The sequence below is a fragment of the Schistocerca cancellata genome, chromosome 8 (genome assembly GCF_023864275.1).
Source record: "Schistocerca cancellata isolate TAMUIC-IGC-003103 chromosome 8, iqSchCanc2.1, whole genome shotgun sequence".
In the NCBI taxonomy this organism is placed as follows: Eukaryota; Metazoa; Arthropoda; class Insecta; order Orthoptera; family Acrididae; genus Schistocerca; species Schistocerca cancellata.
In genome coordinates, this window is record NC_064633.1 from 341,584,006 (window position 1) to 341,600,173 (window position 16,168).

At 38.8% G+C, this 16,168-nt stretch overlaps 1 protein-coding gene across 1 annotated transcript in view; it reads left to right on the plus strand.

Annotated features, from left to right (window-relative positions):
* LOC126094552 (protein groucho) overlaps positions 1-16,168 on the plus strand; it is a 701,311-nt gene that overhangs the window by 578,237 nt on the left and 106,906 nt on the right. Inside the window, exon 7 of the mRNA XM_049908986.1 lies at positions 6,790-6,822. Coding sequence (XP_049764943.1) covers positions 6,790-6,822 — 33 coding nt within the window. The remainder of the gene's footprint in view (positions 1-6,789; positions 6,823-16,168) is intronic.

Genomic DNA, 16,168 nt, shown 5'->3' on the forward strand with positions numbered 1-16,168 from the left:
TCCAGCGCTAATTGGAGACGTCATGAAGACTTTTCCCTGCATTAAGTTGGTAAATTAGTTAGGTGTTCCATAGATCATGTGAACGAATTTTTTGTCGAAATGATGTGATTGAGACAGTTTACAGGATATGTAGACATGATAAGGGTTAACGTTAATGAACATATTACTTTTTAGTCTTATTCATACAGCTAAATAAAAATTCTTCCATGTAAAAGGAGGAGTTATCCAGAAGAAATACTTTCAGGTTAGATTTAAAACTTGCTTTGCTGCCTGGCAAAAATGTTATGTCATTGGGCATGTGAACAAAAATTGCATATTGAACTCTTTACTGAACCACGGCCAGCTTTAGTAACGGATAATAAGGACATGTAGAAATGGACATCGTTATTCTTCTGAAATTGTGCTGGATTATTCATGAAGAATTTCATTAGCAAATGTACTGTAAGCGTATGTATTGTGGTGGTGCCGTTTAACCAAGTACAATGCGTAACTCCTTGAAGATGTACCTACTTGACGACCGCTAGCGAACAGCACATATTATTATTACTGCTCGCTTTTGTGCAGTCAGCGCTTTCGTTGTAAGTGATGATCTACCGCAGGACATTAATGACATGCAAAGTACGTCAGGAGGTCGTTTCGTTTGTTTCCAGGACTAACAATAACTAACTAAACGTAATTGTTAGAGCAGCTTGGTAATAGCTTCTTGTTCTTCAAACTTCATTCACCGAGAAATTTGGAGCAATCTACCCAGTTTACTGGCTCCTGTTCATGTGCTATATCAATTGTTGGTATGATTCTGTTTGTTGCACAGAACTGAATATGGTGTGCTTTCTCAAACTTTAGTGAGAGTCTTTTTCACAGAAGTAGACGGTCATTCACCTATATAAAGAATAGGAGTGAACCTAAAATTGAACCCTGCAGGACTCTCTTTGTGAGTTCTCCTGAATCACTAAAATTTTCTCTCCTTTCAACATTGTTCCACTTACTCACAATAACTTTTTGTATTGTGTTTGTTAAGTATGATTCAAACTAGTTGTGTGTATAGCCATCAACTACATAAAATTTAATATTTCAAAGAGTTTAACGTGGTCTACGCAGTCAAACGCCTTGAAAATATTACCGAAAATACCAACTGGCGATATTAAGGTATTCAACTGAAAGCGTCCATGATTCTTCTGCGTATTTTCCAATGTCACCACTCACTCTGTATTACGCAATCGTCTTGGTCTTTGCTTATCTCTTGGAGTCCATGAAAGAACATTCTTGATCCCTCAGCCACCCATTCACCTGGCTACGTTTCATTTCCGTTACGATCCTCCCATTCCTTCTCCTGCATCTCTCTGTCGCTCGACAAACTGCTCTAACTTTTTGACTGGTTTCTGCATTTGAAATCCATGCCCTTCACAACTACTTGTCGAAACTGATAGTATATTCTTATTGTAACCATTCTCATACGCGTATGACTTTAACCAAAATCAAAATATTTCCAATCCCCCCAGTCCGAGCAAGATTTTCGAGATCCACAGTGTTATATCCGGCGAACGTCCCAATTAGAACTCTTCTTCGAAACAGTCCGAGTTGGGATTCCTTCTGCCCAATTCCCAATCTTGTGGGATATTTAACCGAAAAGAATAGCGGCCTGCCCTGCTCTCACGAATTGGGAATGAGGAAATATATAGTTGCTAACTTCGTTTTTAAAACTCTACTTAGTATACCAAAACCGCTGTGAGTCATTTTTTACTGTTCTCTTTATTTCTTTCGCTGTCCATTCAGCCATACTATCTTCGTGAGTTAAAACACTGACAAGCAATTGCCTGGGTTCTAAGACTATTTACAGAGCTTGTCGGATTTTTTTCTGCAAATAACATTCGAGACAAAGTACAGTTTTGTGGAATTCGCGAAAGCAACACTTTTTATAAATAGATTTTGATAAGTAGAACTGAAAAAATTTACTGGAAATGTTCGGCAAGAGTTTCCATTAGTCCAGGGAAAAAACTTCAAGAACAAAGATTGCATTTGCCACGACTTGTTTGTAGAAGTTAAAGTATACTTTCGAGTATGGTTACGATAAAAACAAAAGCTAGGAATCGAATGAGCTAGGAATGTGGTAGCGATAAAAAGAGTAAAGGCGAGGAACCGAATGAGCTTGGAATAAGACCTGCGATGTCCATTGGCAAATAGCAGACCGAATAAAGAAAAGATTGTTAGAAACAAGCAGTACCAACAGTTTATAGTATACTTTGTTTTTTATGTTAATTGAGTACATGTTATTCAATCTGTATATTGAGCAAGCAGTGAAGGAAACAAAAGAAAAATTCGGAGTAGGTATTAAAATCCATGCAGAAGAAATAAAAACTTTGAGGTTCGGCGATGACATTGTAATTCTGTCAGAGACAGCAAAGGACTTGGAAGAGCAGTTGAACGGAATGGATAGTGTCTTGAAGGGAGGATATAAGATGAACATCAACAAAAGCAAAACGAGGATAATGGAATGTAGTCAAAGTAAGTCGGGTGATGTTGAGGGTATTAGATTAGTAAATGAGACACTTAAAGTAGTAAAGGAGTTTTGCTATTTGGGGAGCAAAATAACTGATGATGTTCGAAGTAGAAAGGATATAAAATGTAGACTGGCAATGGGAAGGAAAGCATTCATGAAGAAGAGAAATTTGTTAACATCGAGTATTGATTTAAGTGTTAGGAAGTCGTTTTTGAAAGTATTTGTATGGAGTGTAGCCATGTATGGAAGTGAAACATGGACAATAAATAGTTTGGACACGAAGAGAATAGAAGCTTTCGAAATGTGGTGCTACAGAAGAACGCTGAAGATTAGATGGGTAGATCACATAACTAATGAGAAGGTGTTAAATAGAATTGGGGAGAAGAGAATTTTGTGAAGACTAGAAGAAGGGATCGGTTGGTAGGACATGTTCTGAAGCATCAAGGGATCACCAATTTAGTATTGGAGGGCAGCGTGGAGGGTAAAAATCGTAGAGGGAGACCAAGAGATGAATACACTAAGCAGATTCAGAAGGATGTAGGTTGCAGTAGGTATTGCGAGATGAAGAAGCTTGCACAGGATAGAGTAGCATGGAGAGCTGCATCAAACCAGTCTCACGACTGAAGACCACAACAACAACAACAACAAGTACATGCAAAAGTACGGAAGAGTGTGTGCTACGGTTTGTGTGTGTTTTTAGCGTTCAGGGTGTGGTCTCCTTAAACACATTTTACAGATTAGTGTAGTACGTACAGTAGAGGAAGATTTCGGAGACGGTGATTGGTTGTTTCAGCATGAAAATACATCGTGTCATAAAGTAGTATCTATGAATCAGTGGTTTGTGGAGATAAACATTCCTGAGATGGACTGGCCTTCCCAGAGCTCGACATGAACCCAACGGGACAACTTTGGGTTGAGTTAGACCATCGACGTCGCTCTGGTTTCGGCTCTTGAAAAATGGGCTACCGTTCCTCCTCAGACATTCAGATGTCTCATTAAAAGTGTCCCCAGCAGAGTTCAAAACATCATAAAGGCGAAGGGTGGAACATCCCATATTAATAAATATCTGAATGCATTTGATCAGATAATGTACACTGAGGTGGCAAAACTCATGAAGTACCTCCTAGTATCTCTGTCTAATCTTTTGCCCGGCGTATTACAACAACTGGACGTGGCGTGGACTCAACGAGTCGCTGGAAACCCTTGCAGAAATATTGAGCCTTGCTGCCTCTATAGTCGTCCATAATTTCGAAAGTGTTGCCGGTGCAGGATTTTGTGCACGAACTGACCACGCGATTATATTCCATGAATGTTTGGGATTCGGTTGGCTCGAATTATCCAGAATGTTCTTCAAACGAACCACGAACAGTTGTGCCCTGGTGACAAGGCGCACTGTCATCCACAAAAATACCATCGTTGTTTGGGAACATCTACAGAAGCCATTGGAAATTAGTGACCTCTATAACAGCGTGGACGTTTAGATGACTTATCTAGCTACGTGTATAGAGCCCTGAAGATAATGCCAGTGAGGCACCGAAACTGATGGAAAAATAAAATAATTAATAAATACGAACTTGCAGCTTGCTGCAGGTGAAAAATAGTTCTCTAATGTCCGTCCGACGTGGTCTGTTTACAATACCGCTTTGAACATCACTCCAGGAGCAGTTTTTGTAAATAGGCTATCCCCTGAATTCACACACTTACGGTACGGACGGTTTGAAATGGACACAAACGTCCGAAACTAGTCATCATCAAGAAATAAAAAAAGATACTTCTCATTGCAACTTGTGAAGGAGCTATAATCATTTACTTCGGCAATAAAATTACCGCTGTCGGTATTTATTTTCTTCAGCTCTACGCAAACGCCACTCGGTCGTTAAATGAAGGCCGTCGGCCACTGCCTTGTCCGTGGGGAGAGGTAATGCCTGAAATTTGTTATTCTCGGCACACTCATGAAGCTGTGGATCTTGGAGTATTGAAATCCCTAAAGATTTTCGAAATAGAATGTCCCATACCTGTAGCTCCAACTCCCATTTCGCGTTCAAAGTCTGTTAATTCCCTTCGTGCGGCCCTAATCATGTCGGAAATCTTTTCACATGAATCACATGAGTAGAAATGACAGCTAAGTCTTATGCCTTGTGTACGCTGTACAACCGCCATCTGTTAATGTTCATACCGCTATCCCATGACTTTCGTCAACTCAGCGTATGTTCTCATTAAGGTAGTAGTGCATATTTCTGCGCCACGAGGAAGAGTCAGATTCTCGAAATTCATTGTCATATACATGTTTCCGTTTTGTTTTCGCTTGTTTCAGTCGCGCTGCGGTGGTCATATGTAGAGGTCTGCGGGATAAGAAAAATGCTATGTGCACCCCGTCCGCAAGTCACTTCGTATTCCATAGACTAAGTAGGTAGAGGCCAATCATAAACACATTTTATTGCAACACAGTCTGTCCTTAAAGTTGCAACTTCCTCTCACAATCGCTGAAAGGAATTTTGTAGAATTTTCTGTGGACTTTCCCACAACGTTGCGAGATCAAACGATGTATTAAAAGTTGTTGCCACTACTTTCATACTGGCATGTATTAGTTCGTTTATCAAACGTACTTTATTCTCCTTAATGTTAAACCATGTTAACATGCTGCTCTTCTCAAAGTAGTAACCACTGCATTGTTTACTAGTTAATGTTTTTAAGAGAAACATTAATAGCTGCACGGAGTTAATGCAAACGAAACAGGGACGACTCAGATGTAAGCAGCTGTTGGTATGACGGAATCGTGATGTAGCTGTAACTGTGGGAAAAATCAGAAAAATTGCCATCTGTAGCCCTCGCAAAGGTCAGCAACGCATCTACATTCGCCAGGATACTGCGCATTCAAGCCAAAATAACGGCTTTCTGTCCCGAAAGGGAATTGGCCTGTGGGCGATGGATACTGGGAGTGGAAGCTTCCGATTGGCTCGTTGTGGATTGGCTATTGGGGTAGGCCCCGACTCCTTTTGCCAGGGCAGCCAGTTTATAAAAGAAAAGAACGTATAATGGGTTAATACGTCGCATCAGTCATACAAAAATAAGCATCAGTTTAACGTACGAGTAATCGAGTCGCTAGAAGACCCAAATGCAGCCTTTCGCTGATTTTTGTAAATAATATTAACAACTGTTGGGTACACGAATAAACACTACTATATTGACAATGGCTACGGCATATAATACTACTATACAGCTGAAGGTTGTGGAAGAGCGGAAAAGTTTCGGAGCGGCACGAAATTAGTCGGAAATTCACCGATCAGGGACAGGCCAAGTTATGTGCGACCTGTACATGTACATTTATCTGAAGTGCTATGAGAATTATTTGATGTGTATACCAGTCGAGCTATGTACCGAAATTTAATTTTGATGAAACTTTATTTTTCTGTACGCAGAAACGATAATAAGCACGTTCACATTCAGATGGTTATGTGCCAACAGATTTCCGGTAAAAATGGTTAAATTTCGGAACATACCCACACTGGCACACGCAGCAAATAATCCTATCACACTTCAGATTACTGTACGTGTAATTGTAATGCACCCAATAACGACAGCTTGCTGCTGAAACGTGGCGTGCTAACGAATATTAGTAAAAAGTGATTGGAGCAGTAAAAATTATTTCATAAATTTATAGTATAATCGCCGACCTCAACCAATTCCATATAATATCTATAAAAGTGGTTAAAAATAATCGTTATTATCGATCGCTTCTAATGGAGAAAATTGACGAAAAGCGTAATATTGACCGGGTTCTTTAACTACAAAGTAATTATTATATTGGATGTCAGCAGCTACGACCTCGGATATCCGCTTCGGCGCAAGTTTTTATGCTGAAAGTCGATGTTACTGCGACTATTCTCGAATGTATCAAGGGATAATACCTGCATCCGCTCAGACACCTAGTCGTACAGGCCGCCGCAGTGGACCATAGTTTAGGCCCTTGCTGTCGCCGAGTGCTGAACTCGGCGCGATGCGGCAATTCACACGCGCCCCCCTCACGTGTCCTGTCCTCAGTAATTGCACGTGTCGCAACCCCGCTAAGCTGCTGGTGTGTCACACATGGCAACGCGCGCAAATACACGCTCTCTGCCACGCACACACACACACACACACACACACACACACACACACACACACACTCACACACCTCAGAACTTTGTGTGCTTTCATGTTACAGTACAAGCCAAAAAAACTATTGCGGCACGCGCTGCTTCAACTATCGTCACTATAGCGTTGTTTTTCTTTCTGTTTCTCCCCTCTTCTAGCAACAGCAACAACAGGGTCTCCATCAACTCTTGGTAAGTTTGCCTCGAAGCTGTCTTAGCGTGCTTCTCTCTTTGTTTCTTCGACTAATATCCGAGTATAATGCATAATGTGTTAAAAATAAATGTAATATAAATCTCTGGCTTTTATTTTTATGTTTTTCGACGTAACTACATGAGCATCCTACAAATTCTTTGCTGGTTTCGACCAGCCGCTGGGCATCTTCTGACTGTCAACAAAAAGAGAATACAAAAACGTCACTGTAGTATCCATAAAATCTGCCAAGTCATTATCTAAGTAATGATAAAAAAGAAAGAATAAAATCGTACCTAAAGGCACATCCTGCAAGCGGTTTCCGTTATGTTGTCAACAAAACTGAAGAAAATCTGTCGACGGAGGTCGATGTTTTTCTAGGCGTAGTTAGCATTTGTAATCGCGGAAGGAATATCTACTTTGATGTATTCTATAATTCCCCTAAAGCATGCAATGAATGTATTCGCTGAAGGAAGACATTCGGCAGACATTAAAGCTACTCTAATGAAAGTAACTATAAAATCTGCCGAAATAGCTACTCCTTCAGTGAATATAGACGAAAAGAAGACTGCAGTGCGCTTACAAAACTCAATCTCCATCTACGGTTTTGTTGACAATGCAATGGAAATCGGTATCAACCAGTGTCTTTAGGATGTTTTATTCTTACATTTATACCATTACACAGATGGCGGCTGGTCGGATTTTATGGATTATATAATCATTATGTGTATGCTCATTTTATCTTTTGACAGTCGGAAAATGACCACTGACTGGTCGAAACTGGTAAAGAATTTCTATAACACTTGTTTGGTTGTGTCGAAAAACACAAACAAAAGAACGTAAGTCAATCGCTTTATCTCGAAGACATTTCATTTTTTCCATAAATCGCTAGTTCTTATTGATGCACCGGTTGATCCAAAAGTTACAAAATCGGGTTTAACCTTTAATTCTAAACTACTCAAATTTACGCCACGCATTTTGCTTGGAAATGTACAGAAAGGTATGAAACATTTTATTGAGTCCACGGTTTATATAGTGCCATCGCACGTTTCACAATTGTGTTATTGACACTTTCATGAAGAGAGAACTGAGTTTCGTCTCTTCATAGGCCCCCTAAAAACCGTTTATAACAAGCAGGAAATTTTTTTCTAGTAGCAACGGATGGCATTTCCGAAACTTCTACAGCGCCACATGAACAGGAAATGAAAGCCTTACGCCTTTTTCTACGTTTGTAGGGAAACTCCAGTTGCAATAACTTTTCAAGTTACTGCTTTTCCAATTTTTCTGTTACTTTTGCGTTATTGGAATTTAATTACCGCACGAATAACCAAGAAGCCTTCCGACAGAAAATTGTATTGCACCGCCCTCTTTAAGAGGAGAAGCATTTCCTTAAGGTCTTCGTCAATAACGTCTTATTGGCTGTCACTTGCAGTGCATATGTAAAAAAATATTGGAAGAAAAACGTTGCTGTTGTGTTCAGAGTACTGCGTTGTGCAGAACAGAAAATAAAGATTTCTCCTGCCTGAACAGAGTATTTTTTGCCACAGTGATTTTTATTAATTTACCTTTACACATCATGACGTATAAAAGTTTGATAATTTTAAGCATTGTCTTAAACTAATTAGAAAAAAATTAATGAGAACTACTCGAAGTTATTTTAGTCAAGCACAAGCTGCAGCCATGATTTTTCTTCAGGTGCGCAAACCCCAATGTAGAAACGGAATAGAAGCTTTTACGACTTCAGGGACGACGCCGAACTTAATTCGAATTGTGTTCAAGGTTTTGATATTTTCCGTGTATGACTGTCGGAACTGGTGACACAGCGAAAATGCTGCTTGGCAACGAATAAAGATTTGTTGCTATTTTAAAATTTAGCCAGTAAAACATTTTAAAATTATTACTTGTACAAAATCCCATGATAATGACGTAACAAATACGGCTCTGATAATTAACTGTATTGTATGTGGAGAAACCATTAAAATAACGAAATAAACAGAAGATAGCTTTATGTGCTGCCTATATTCTGTTATTCATAAGAATAAACCTGATGTAAACAAGCACAAACGCTAAGATTGGTTAGAATTATGTTGTTAACGCCCTTGGAAGTAGGTCTTACGTATGTATTGGGTATATTGTTACAAGTTACGTTATATCAAACTTTTAAAATATTCTAATGTATTAACAGCCATCAAAGTTTTTCATAACCACGCTTTAGCTAGTTTTTATTTTAAAAACATCATGTAATTACAGTCTCTGTACTCTTGTGCTCTGATTGTCGCGCTGATAATACGCATTATGAAACTGGCTGAGGCTGATACCTGTTCCGTAGCGAAACATGTGGAACACAGTTAAAAAGTCCCGAGAAATAGGTTTGTAAATTTACAGAAAAAAATCGGCATTGAAGTACTCTGAGGGACTGTATTTGATACAGTTGAGACAGAAATACACCTCTTGGATGTAGAGTAGAATCGGTAGCGTAGTCGATTGATAACCTAGTGCAATTCATGACTCGCTGTTTCCAGTCTCGCCTTAGTCTTCTTTTCGTTCAGTTTGAAATACTTACATATCATAATTGTAAAATTCATCGTCTTTTATGGATAATGCACGTGTTCTTGTTTCTAATTACATATTGAACGCAAAATTCCTGATTTCATGTCAAATATAAATTCTTAATTATCCATATTTTATGAAAGATTGTTAATAAAGGTTGCTTAAATTAAGAAAACATAAGTTTAATTTTTTGGGGCAAAAATGAAAAACCAAATTCTCTCTATTTGGACTGTGTCCATTGTTTTATACTTTAGGTGTAGCCTCACACGAACCAGAGTCATAAGTGTTGTAGAAACATGAAAATCATTTTCACAGTATCTAGCACACCATACAAATGCTGCATTTTTACATTTGCCACTGCACCATTATAATACGAACCCAACAGAACTAATCTGCAGCCAAGCCAAGGTATTTGGTCCTAAAAATAACAGGTCTATTAAGCTGCCGGACCTGCAGGTACTAACGCACGCAGCTTTTTCACATGTCAGTGCCGAACGCTAGCGCGATACAGAACGGCACATCGTAAAAGAAGACAAGGAAATGCGGCGCGTGGGTGGCTTCATGGATTGTGTTCTTGATCGACTTGTTATCAACGTAGCAGATGAGAGTGCCAGAACTTAAATGTATTTTTCGGATGTGGGTAAGGGAGGAGCTAAGAGATTACCAGACGACTGACTCTTATTAATACCTTCCGTGGTTCCGTGGTTTCAATATTCAACAGTACGGTGATATCTCTGCAGTATGCTTTGCATCACACATAGCTCGTTCAGAAAAATTGACCTGTGTTTAAATTAGGAATTTTCATCACTCTTCTTTGTAACTATAATACTGTGTTAGGTGAGAACCAGAGCATTTTATGCATTTCGTCTGGTCACTCAGGAATCGTGGGGTGGTGCTGTAGTTTTGCTTAATTATTATTATTTATTTTATGGCCTTCATTGGACCACGCTAGTCAAAAATACAAAGTTGTAAACAAGTTGTTACACAGGGATACATTTTGGCTCAACAATAACTTAATATGATATTTACGTAATATAATTATTAGAGTCTATTCTTATATGAAAGCTGTTTTGCTCTTCTGTCTGCCCAATATTTCTTCATTCTTTCAGATATTTTCTTTCTTTCTTCATCTGAGACCACTCTTCCTGTACTCCTTTTATTGATTTTCATTTGTAGTCTGGTTTGCGGGTCTTGCAGTATTCTGATTTTCTCTGTCTTGTTTTTTAGGTCATCTACTGTAATTTGGAGTTGCTTTATATCTTCCTTAATTTCTGTGATCCATTTAATGTCGCTCTTGGTATTCCGCAATTTTTGTATTATTTTTTTTACTAATTCTGTTTTCTGGAGTTCTCATCAGATGTCCAAAGAATGAGATGCGTTTCTTCCTGATCGTGCTCATGACTGGTTCTATTTTCTTATATACTGTTTCATTTGATGCTATTCTCCAATGTCCATTTATTTTATACTGTTTATTTATACATGTCCTAATTATTCTTCTTTCTATTTTTAGTATTCTGTCAATTTCTGCTGTATTAGTTGTTTTTAAGGTAGTTTCAGCTGCATACGTTATTTCTGGTTGTGTAACTGTTTTATAGTGTTTTAATTTTGCATCTATAGACAGGCTTTTTTGTTATATGTAGTTTTGGTAATGTAACTTGGGTAGTTCAGTTTTTTTATTCTATTCTGCCATGATGGCTTCTCATTTAGATTGTATGTTATTATTTCGCCTAAATATTTAAATTTATCAACAATTTTGACTTCCTGTTCTCCTATTGTAATTTTGTTTGCAAGTGGTGGATCAGTTAGCATAATCTCCGTTTTTTCAAATGATATTCTAAGGCCTACTTTCTCTGCTATTTCTTGTAGTGATTTCACTTGTTGCCTGGCTTCTTGAACGGTGTTGGCTAGGAGAGCAAGATCATCAGCGAATCCCAAGCAGTTTAAGCTAATATCATCTTTTGCACTTCCAATTCTTATCATCTTTGGATTGTCCTTGTACCATTCTCTCATTATGTATTCCAGTGCACAGTTGAACAGTAATGGTGATAGGCAGTCACCTTGTCTTAAGCCTGTTTTTATGAGGAATGGTTCCGAGATTTCTCCTCTAAACTTCACTTTTGATTTGGTGTTGGTTACAGTGAGTTGCATTATTTTAATTAGTTTTGGATGGAGTCCTAGATTTCTTAAAAATTTTAATACTGAAGGTCTTTGGAGACAGTCATATGCCTTCTTAAAATCTACAAATGTTATTGCCAGAGGTTTGTCACGTTTCTTGTAGTATGCCATAATCAATTTTAAACTAATTATCTGCTCTGCACAGCTTCTCCATGTTCTGAAACCTCCCTGATATTCCCCTAACTCCTGTTCTAATCGCTCCTTGATTCTTTCATATAGGATCTTGGATAGAATTTTGTATGTGCAATCTAGGAGAGAGATTCCTCTGTAGTTGTCTGGGTTGCTGTTATCTCCCTTTTTGTGTAGTGGGTGGATGATAGCTGTGGTCCAATGTTCGGGAAATTGTTCTGTTACCCAAATTTTTGTTAGAGCCATGCGTAAGGCGGTCTTGACTGTGTCACTTGCATATTTCCACATTTCAACAAAAACCTGGTCTTCTCCACATGCCTTATAATTTTTTTGTTCTTTAAGAATTTTCTCTACTTCTTGGAAAGTTGGAGGGTCTAGTTTGTTAGGTTTGGTTTTTATTGGGGTATTTATGTTGATATGTAAGGCTTCTTTGGGTTCCTCGCAATTCAGAAGTTTGTTAAATGCTTTTGCCATGATTTCTGCATTTTCCTTGTTACTGTGTGTCATTCTTCCATCTTCATCTTTCAGTATTAGTCTATGGGCCTCATATTGTTGTAGTTGTTTCACAAAGATTTTATAGTAGTTCCTGGAGTTGGTTTTATGATAATTACCTTCTATGGAGTTTATAATATCTTTATGGAATCCTCTCTTGATTCTTCTAATATTTTGTGTGAATTTTTTCTTTCATTTTTTAGGTTGACGGCATTTTCCTCAGTTTTATGTGTTTGAAATTTTAACCGTGCTTGGTGTCTATCTTCATGGAATTTGTCACATTCTGATGTCCACCATGCATGTTTCCTTCGTGGGTTCAAGGGAGCTAGATTCTCTGCTTCTTTTTTAAGATTAGACACTAGTTGTTCTAGATCATCTGTTAATTTGATGGTTTGTGTTATTTGTTGGTATTTATTATTTTTAATTAGCTGATGTGGGTCAAACCTTTTTATTTCATTAGTTTTTCCGGTCCTCTTCTTTAACGGAGTGAATTAGATTTTAATTTTAACCATATAATGGTCTGAGTCCGTGTCTACTCCTCTCAGTACTTTAACATTATGGATCTCCTTATGAAAATTTTTGTCCATACAGACATGGTCTAGTTGCCACTCCCCCTTCCTCCAGTCTGGATGTTTCCATGTTTTAAGTTTACTTGGCTTCCTCTTAAAGTATGTCGACTTAGATATAAGGTTGTGTTCTCTGCAGAGTTCTACAAGTCTTTGACCGTTTTTGTTCGTAAGTTTATGTGGACTCCATTTTCCAATTATATCTTTGTATTTCCTTTCTTTTCCCAACTGAGCATTGAAATCTCCCAATAAGATTTTTACATTCTTTTTATTTACTCTGTTCACAGTTTGTTCTAGAAGGTCCCAAAATTTATCTACCTCTTCCTTTGTTTTTCTTAGAAAATTTTTTTCATTTGTTGGGGCATGAGCATTTATTATTGTATAGGTTTTATTCATTCTTTTAAAGCTTAGAGTCGCAATTCTTGGTGATACTGCTTGGAAATCCGTTACTGAATCTATTATTTTTATGTTTACTAAAAACCCTGTTCCAAACTGGGGACATTGTTTCATTGCCCTCGGTCCTGGTTTCCCATTATAAATTCTGTATCCTTGCGATTCGAATGGGTCTTCTGTGGTGTTTCTCATTTCTTGGATCCCTGCTATTAAAATTTTTTGTTTATTTAGTTCATCTGTGAGCTCCTTGAGTTTTCCGGTCTGAAGCAGTGAGTTTATGTTGTGTGTTGCTATATAATTTATTTGCTCATGTTTAATCTTCTTTTTGTGTTTTAGTGTGCATTTTGATGGTTGCAAACGCTCCGTTGCTATCTTCTAGTTGACTACCCACCGAATCCGATGTAGCCTTTTCCTGCCTTTTTGAGCAGGACGGTGGAATTTTTTTCCTAAAAGACCTTTCCATTTTTGACTTTCGAAGGTTGTCAACCTTAGTTGGAGCAAGCTCCGATTTACAACTACGGTTGTTAACCGCAGAGGGTGTGTTTGGTCCGCGAGAGCTATTTTATTTCGCTCAAGTCCGCCGGTAAACCGGTGAGGACTTCCCTACCCGCCACCTGGGACGCGCCACGTAGGAGTATCACCTCTCCTCCTACTATGACAGCATAGTAGGTTCGCGGAGTTTTGCTTAATATTATTTTATTCTCTTTAGAAATTCAATGATATTCGAAGCTACGTTGTTTCTTAGCTCGTCTCTTTTCACGTCTGAACTGCAACTGCTCACATCATTGCAGGTTAGTTGGAGCAGCGGGCTGGCCAGTGCTGTCCAAGTTTAATGCGACGGTAAAGCAGTTGTCCCGCATTATCGCATCATTGTGATCGTACTTGACTGTAGTGGACACAGCTTGGCTTCCGCTCCTTGTGAAACGAAATGCAATGAGATTGAAGCACACGCGGAAGAATACGTGGCGTAATGTTTACATCAGGTTTATTCTTATGATGACCAGAGTATAGTTGATCGCAGTTTTGAGTCAGTGTACACGGGAGCTGCATTCGAAACGTTAGTAGCTTTGCTAGCAATCATGTCTTAACGGAATGCCACTTAAAAAATCATAATGGTGTTCACAAGATACACGAGAAATATTTTAGAACTATTTTAACTGGCTTTGTTGTGGGTTCTTGGCGAAACATTGTAATTATTACACAAGAGAACATTCGTTTTTGTCCACGATTTCCACCTTTTGCTATCTGTCCCGGTTTCTACATTGACTTTGATCAGGAATTATTGTTATTAAAACAATAGATTCAAAAAGTGCGTACCAGCCCAATTTAATTGACAGCGTAATCTGAAGAAAGACAAGGCAGTAATACGCTCAACAGTTAACTCTAGTCTAGAAAAGACATGTGTTGGCTATTGTTGACAAATTGAAAACGAAAGTAGCAACATCCTGAAAGCAAAAAAATATTCAGTGGTCTACTACACCAATGAGACAATAAGCAAGAATCTAATTATAGAGAAATACTATCACCGATGAATGAAAATGATAATGTATTGTATATTAACCGGGAGCCTAGAAGCGAGGGAGAGACTCCGTCCCCTCCACAGCCGCACTGGTCTACAACCCCACGACGACGGCAGCAGTCCACTTCACCCCTCCGCCGCCCCACACCGAACCACTCTTTCAGGGTTATTGTGCGGTTCGGTGCCCCCCCCCCCCCCCCCCCCCCCCTCCCAGGGAACGTCTCACACCAGACGAGTGTAACCCCTATGTTTGCGTGGTAGAGTAATGGGGGTGGACGCGTGCGTGGAGAACTTGAGTGCGCAGCAATCGCCGACATAGTGTAAATGAGGCGGAACAAGGGGAACCAGCCCGCAATCGCCTAGGCAAATGGAAAACTGCGTAAAAACCATCCACAGACTGGCCGGCTCACCGGAAATATGTAAATTTCTGGATATACTAAGTGTACCATGGTTGGTGTTGTTACAATATGTAATGTGTCGCGTTAGACCCCACGGCTAACCTGGTGGGCAAAAAAATGATACAATATAAAATCATCCGCTACGAGAGTGGCACATATTACATATGGAAAAGAGAGAGATCTGTATGCACACAGACCGGAGGAATATCATGGATACATAGACTGCACATATGATAGCACTGCTTAGAAACAAACCAGCAATATTCCGTTGATGTTGGAGTACGCCGGACAGAGGACAGATAGTTTTAAAGGCTTGAAATATTATAAATTTAAAAGGAAAAAGAGACATCAGAAAGGCAATTCAGAACTGCTTCTGAACGACCTGGGGGATTTTCTGAACAGTACCAGAATAGTTAAAGCAAAAGGTGGTTGATTACCCCACTACCTCCTCCCTCCCAAACACCCTGTGCTGCTCAGTTATATAATTTATATAAAAAAATTCTTAAATAGTGTGAAAATTACCGGAACAACCTTGACTCTCTGTCATACAGTAAGTAGTACCATTGCCATTAAGGTGTTGCAAAAAGTTATACGTTTATCCCGTTATCTACTAGAATATGAAGCATTCGTGTCTCACGTGATCATATTTTTAGAGTTAGCTCTTTTCTTTAGTAGTTCCAAATTCTAATATTCTTGAGTACACCAGGAGACCTGCATAACATCTTGAAATGGTAACACCAGAAAATGGGATTGTAACTCGAATCTAAGTCGCGTAAAATAAAAGGTGTGAATCTTATGCACGAAATTATGTTTTCTTGAATGCTTTAGAACTGTTTCGTTTGGCTAGCCTCTATAGTAGAGGTTCTTGGTTCTTTTCGTGGTGTAAAATGAATGGATGCATTTGAGGCATGGATTGGTTAGGTGACACGGTCTAACGTCGAGGGAAATAATGTGTAATTTTTGTGAATGTGTAGTAATTATAACACATCAAACGCCATTTAGTTTCGATATTTGAAGGTTGAAGATGGAATAGTTCGTATAGTGAGGCATTCATGGTTTTCTCTGTGTGAAACCGGACACTGAACATAGTAATATGTTTCAGATAATTAGCAGTTCGTGAAGTAAC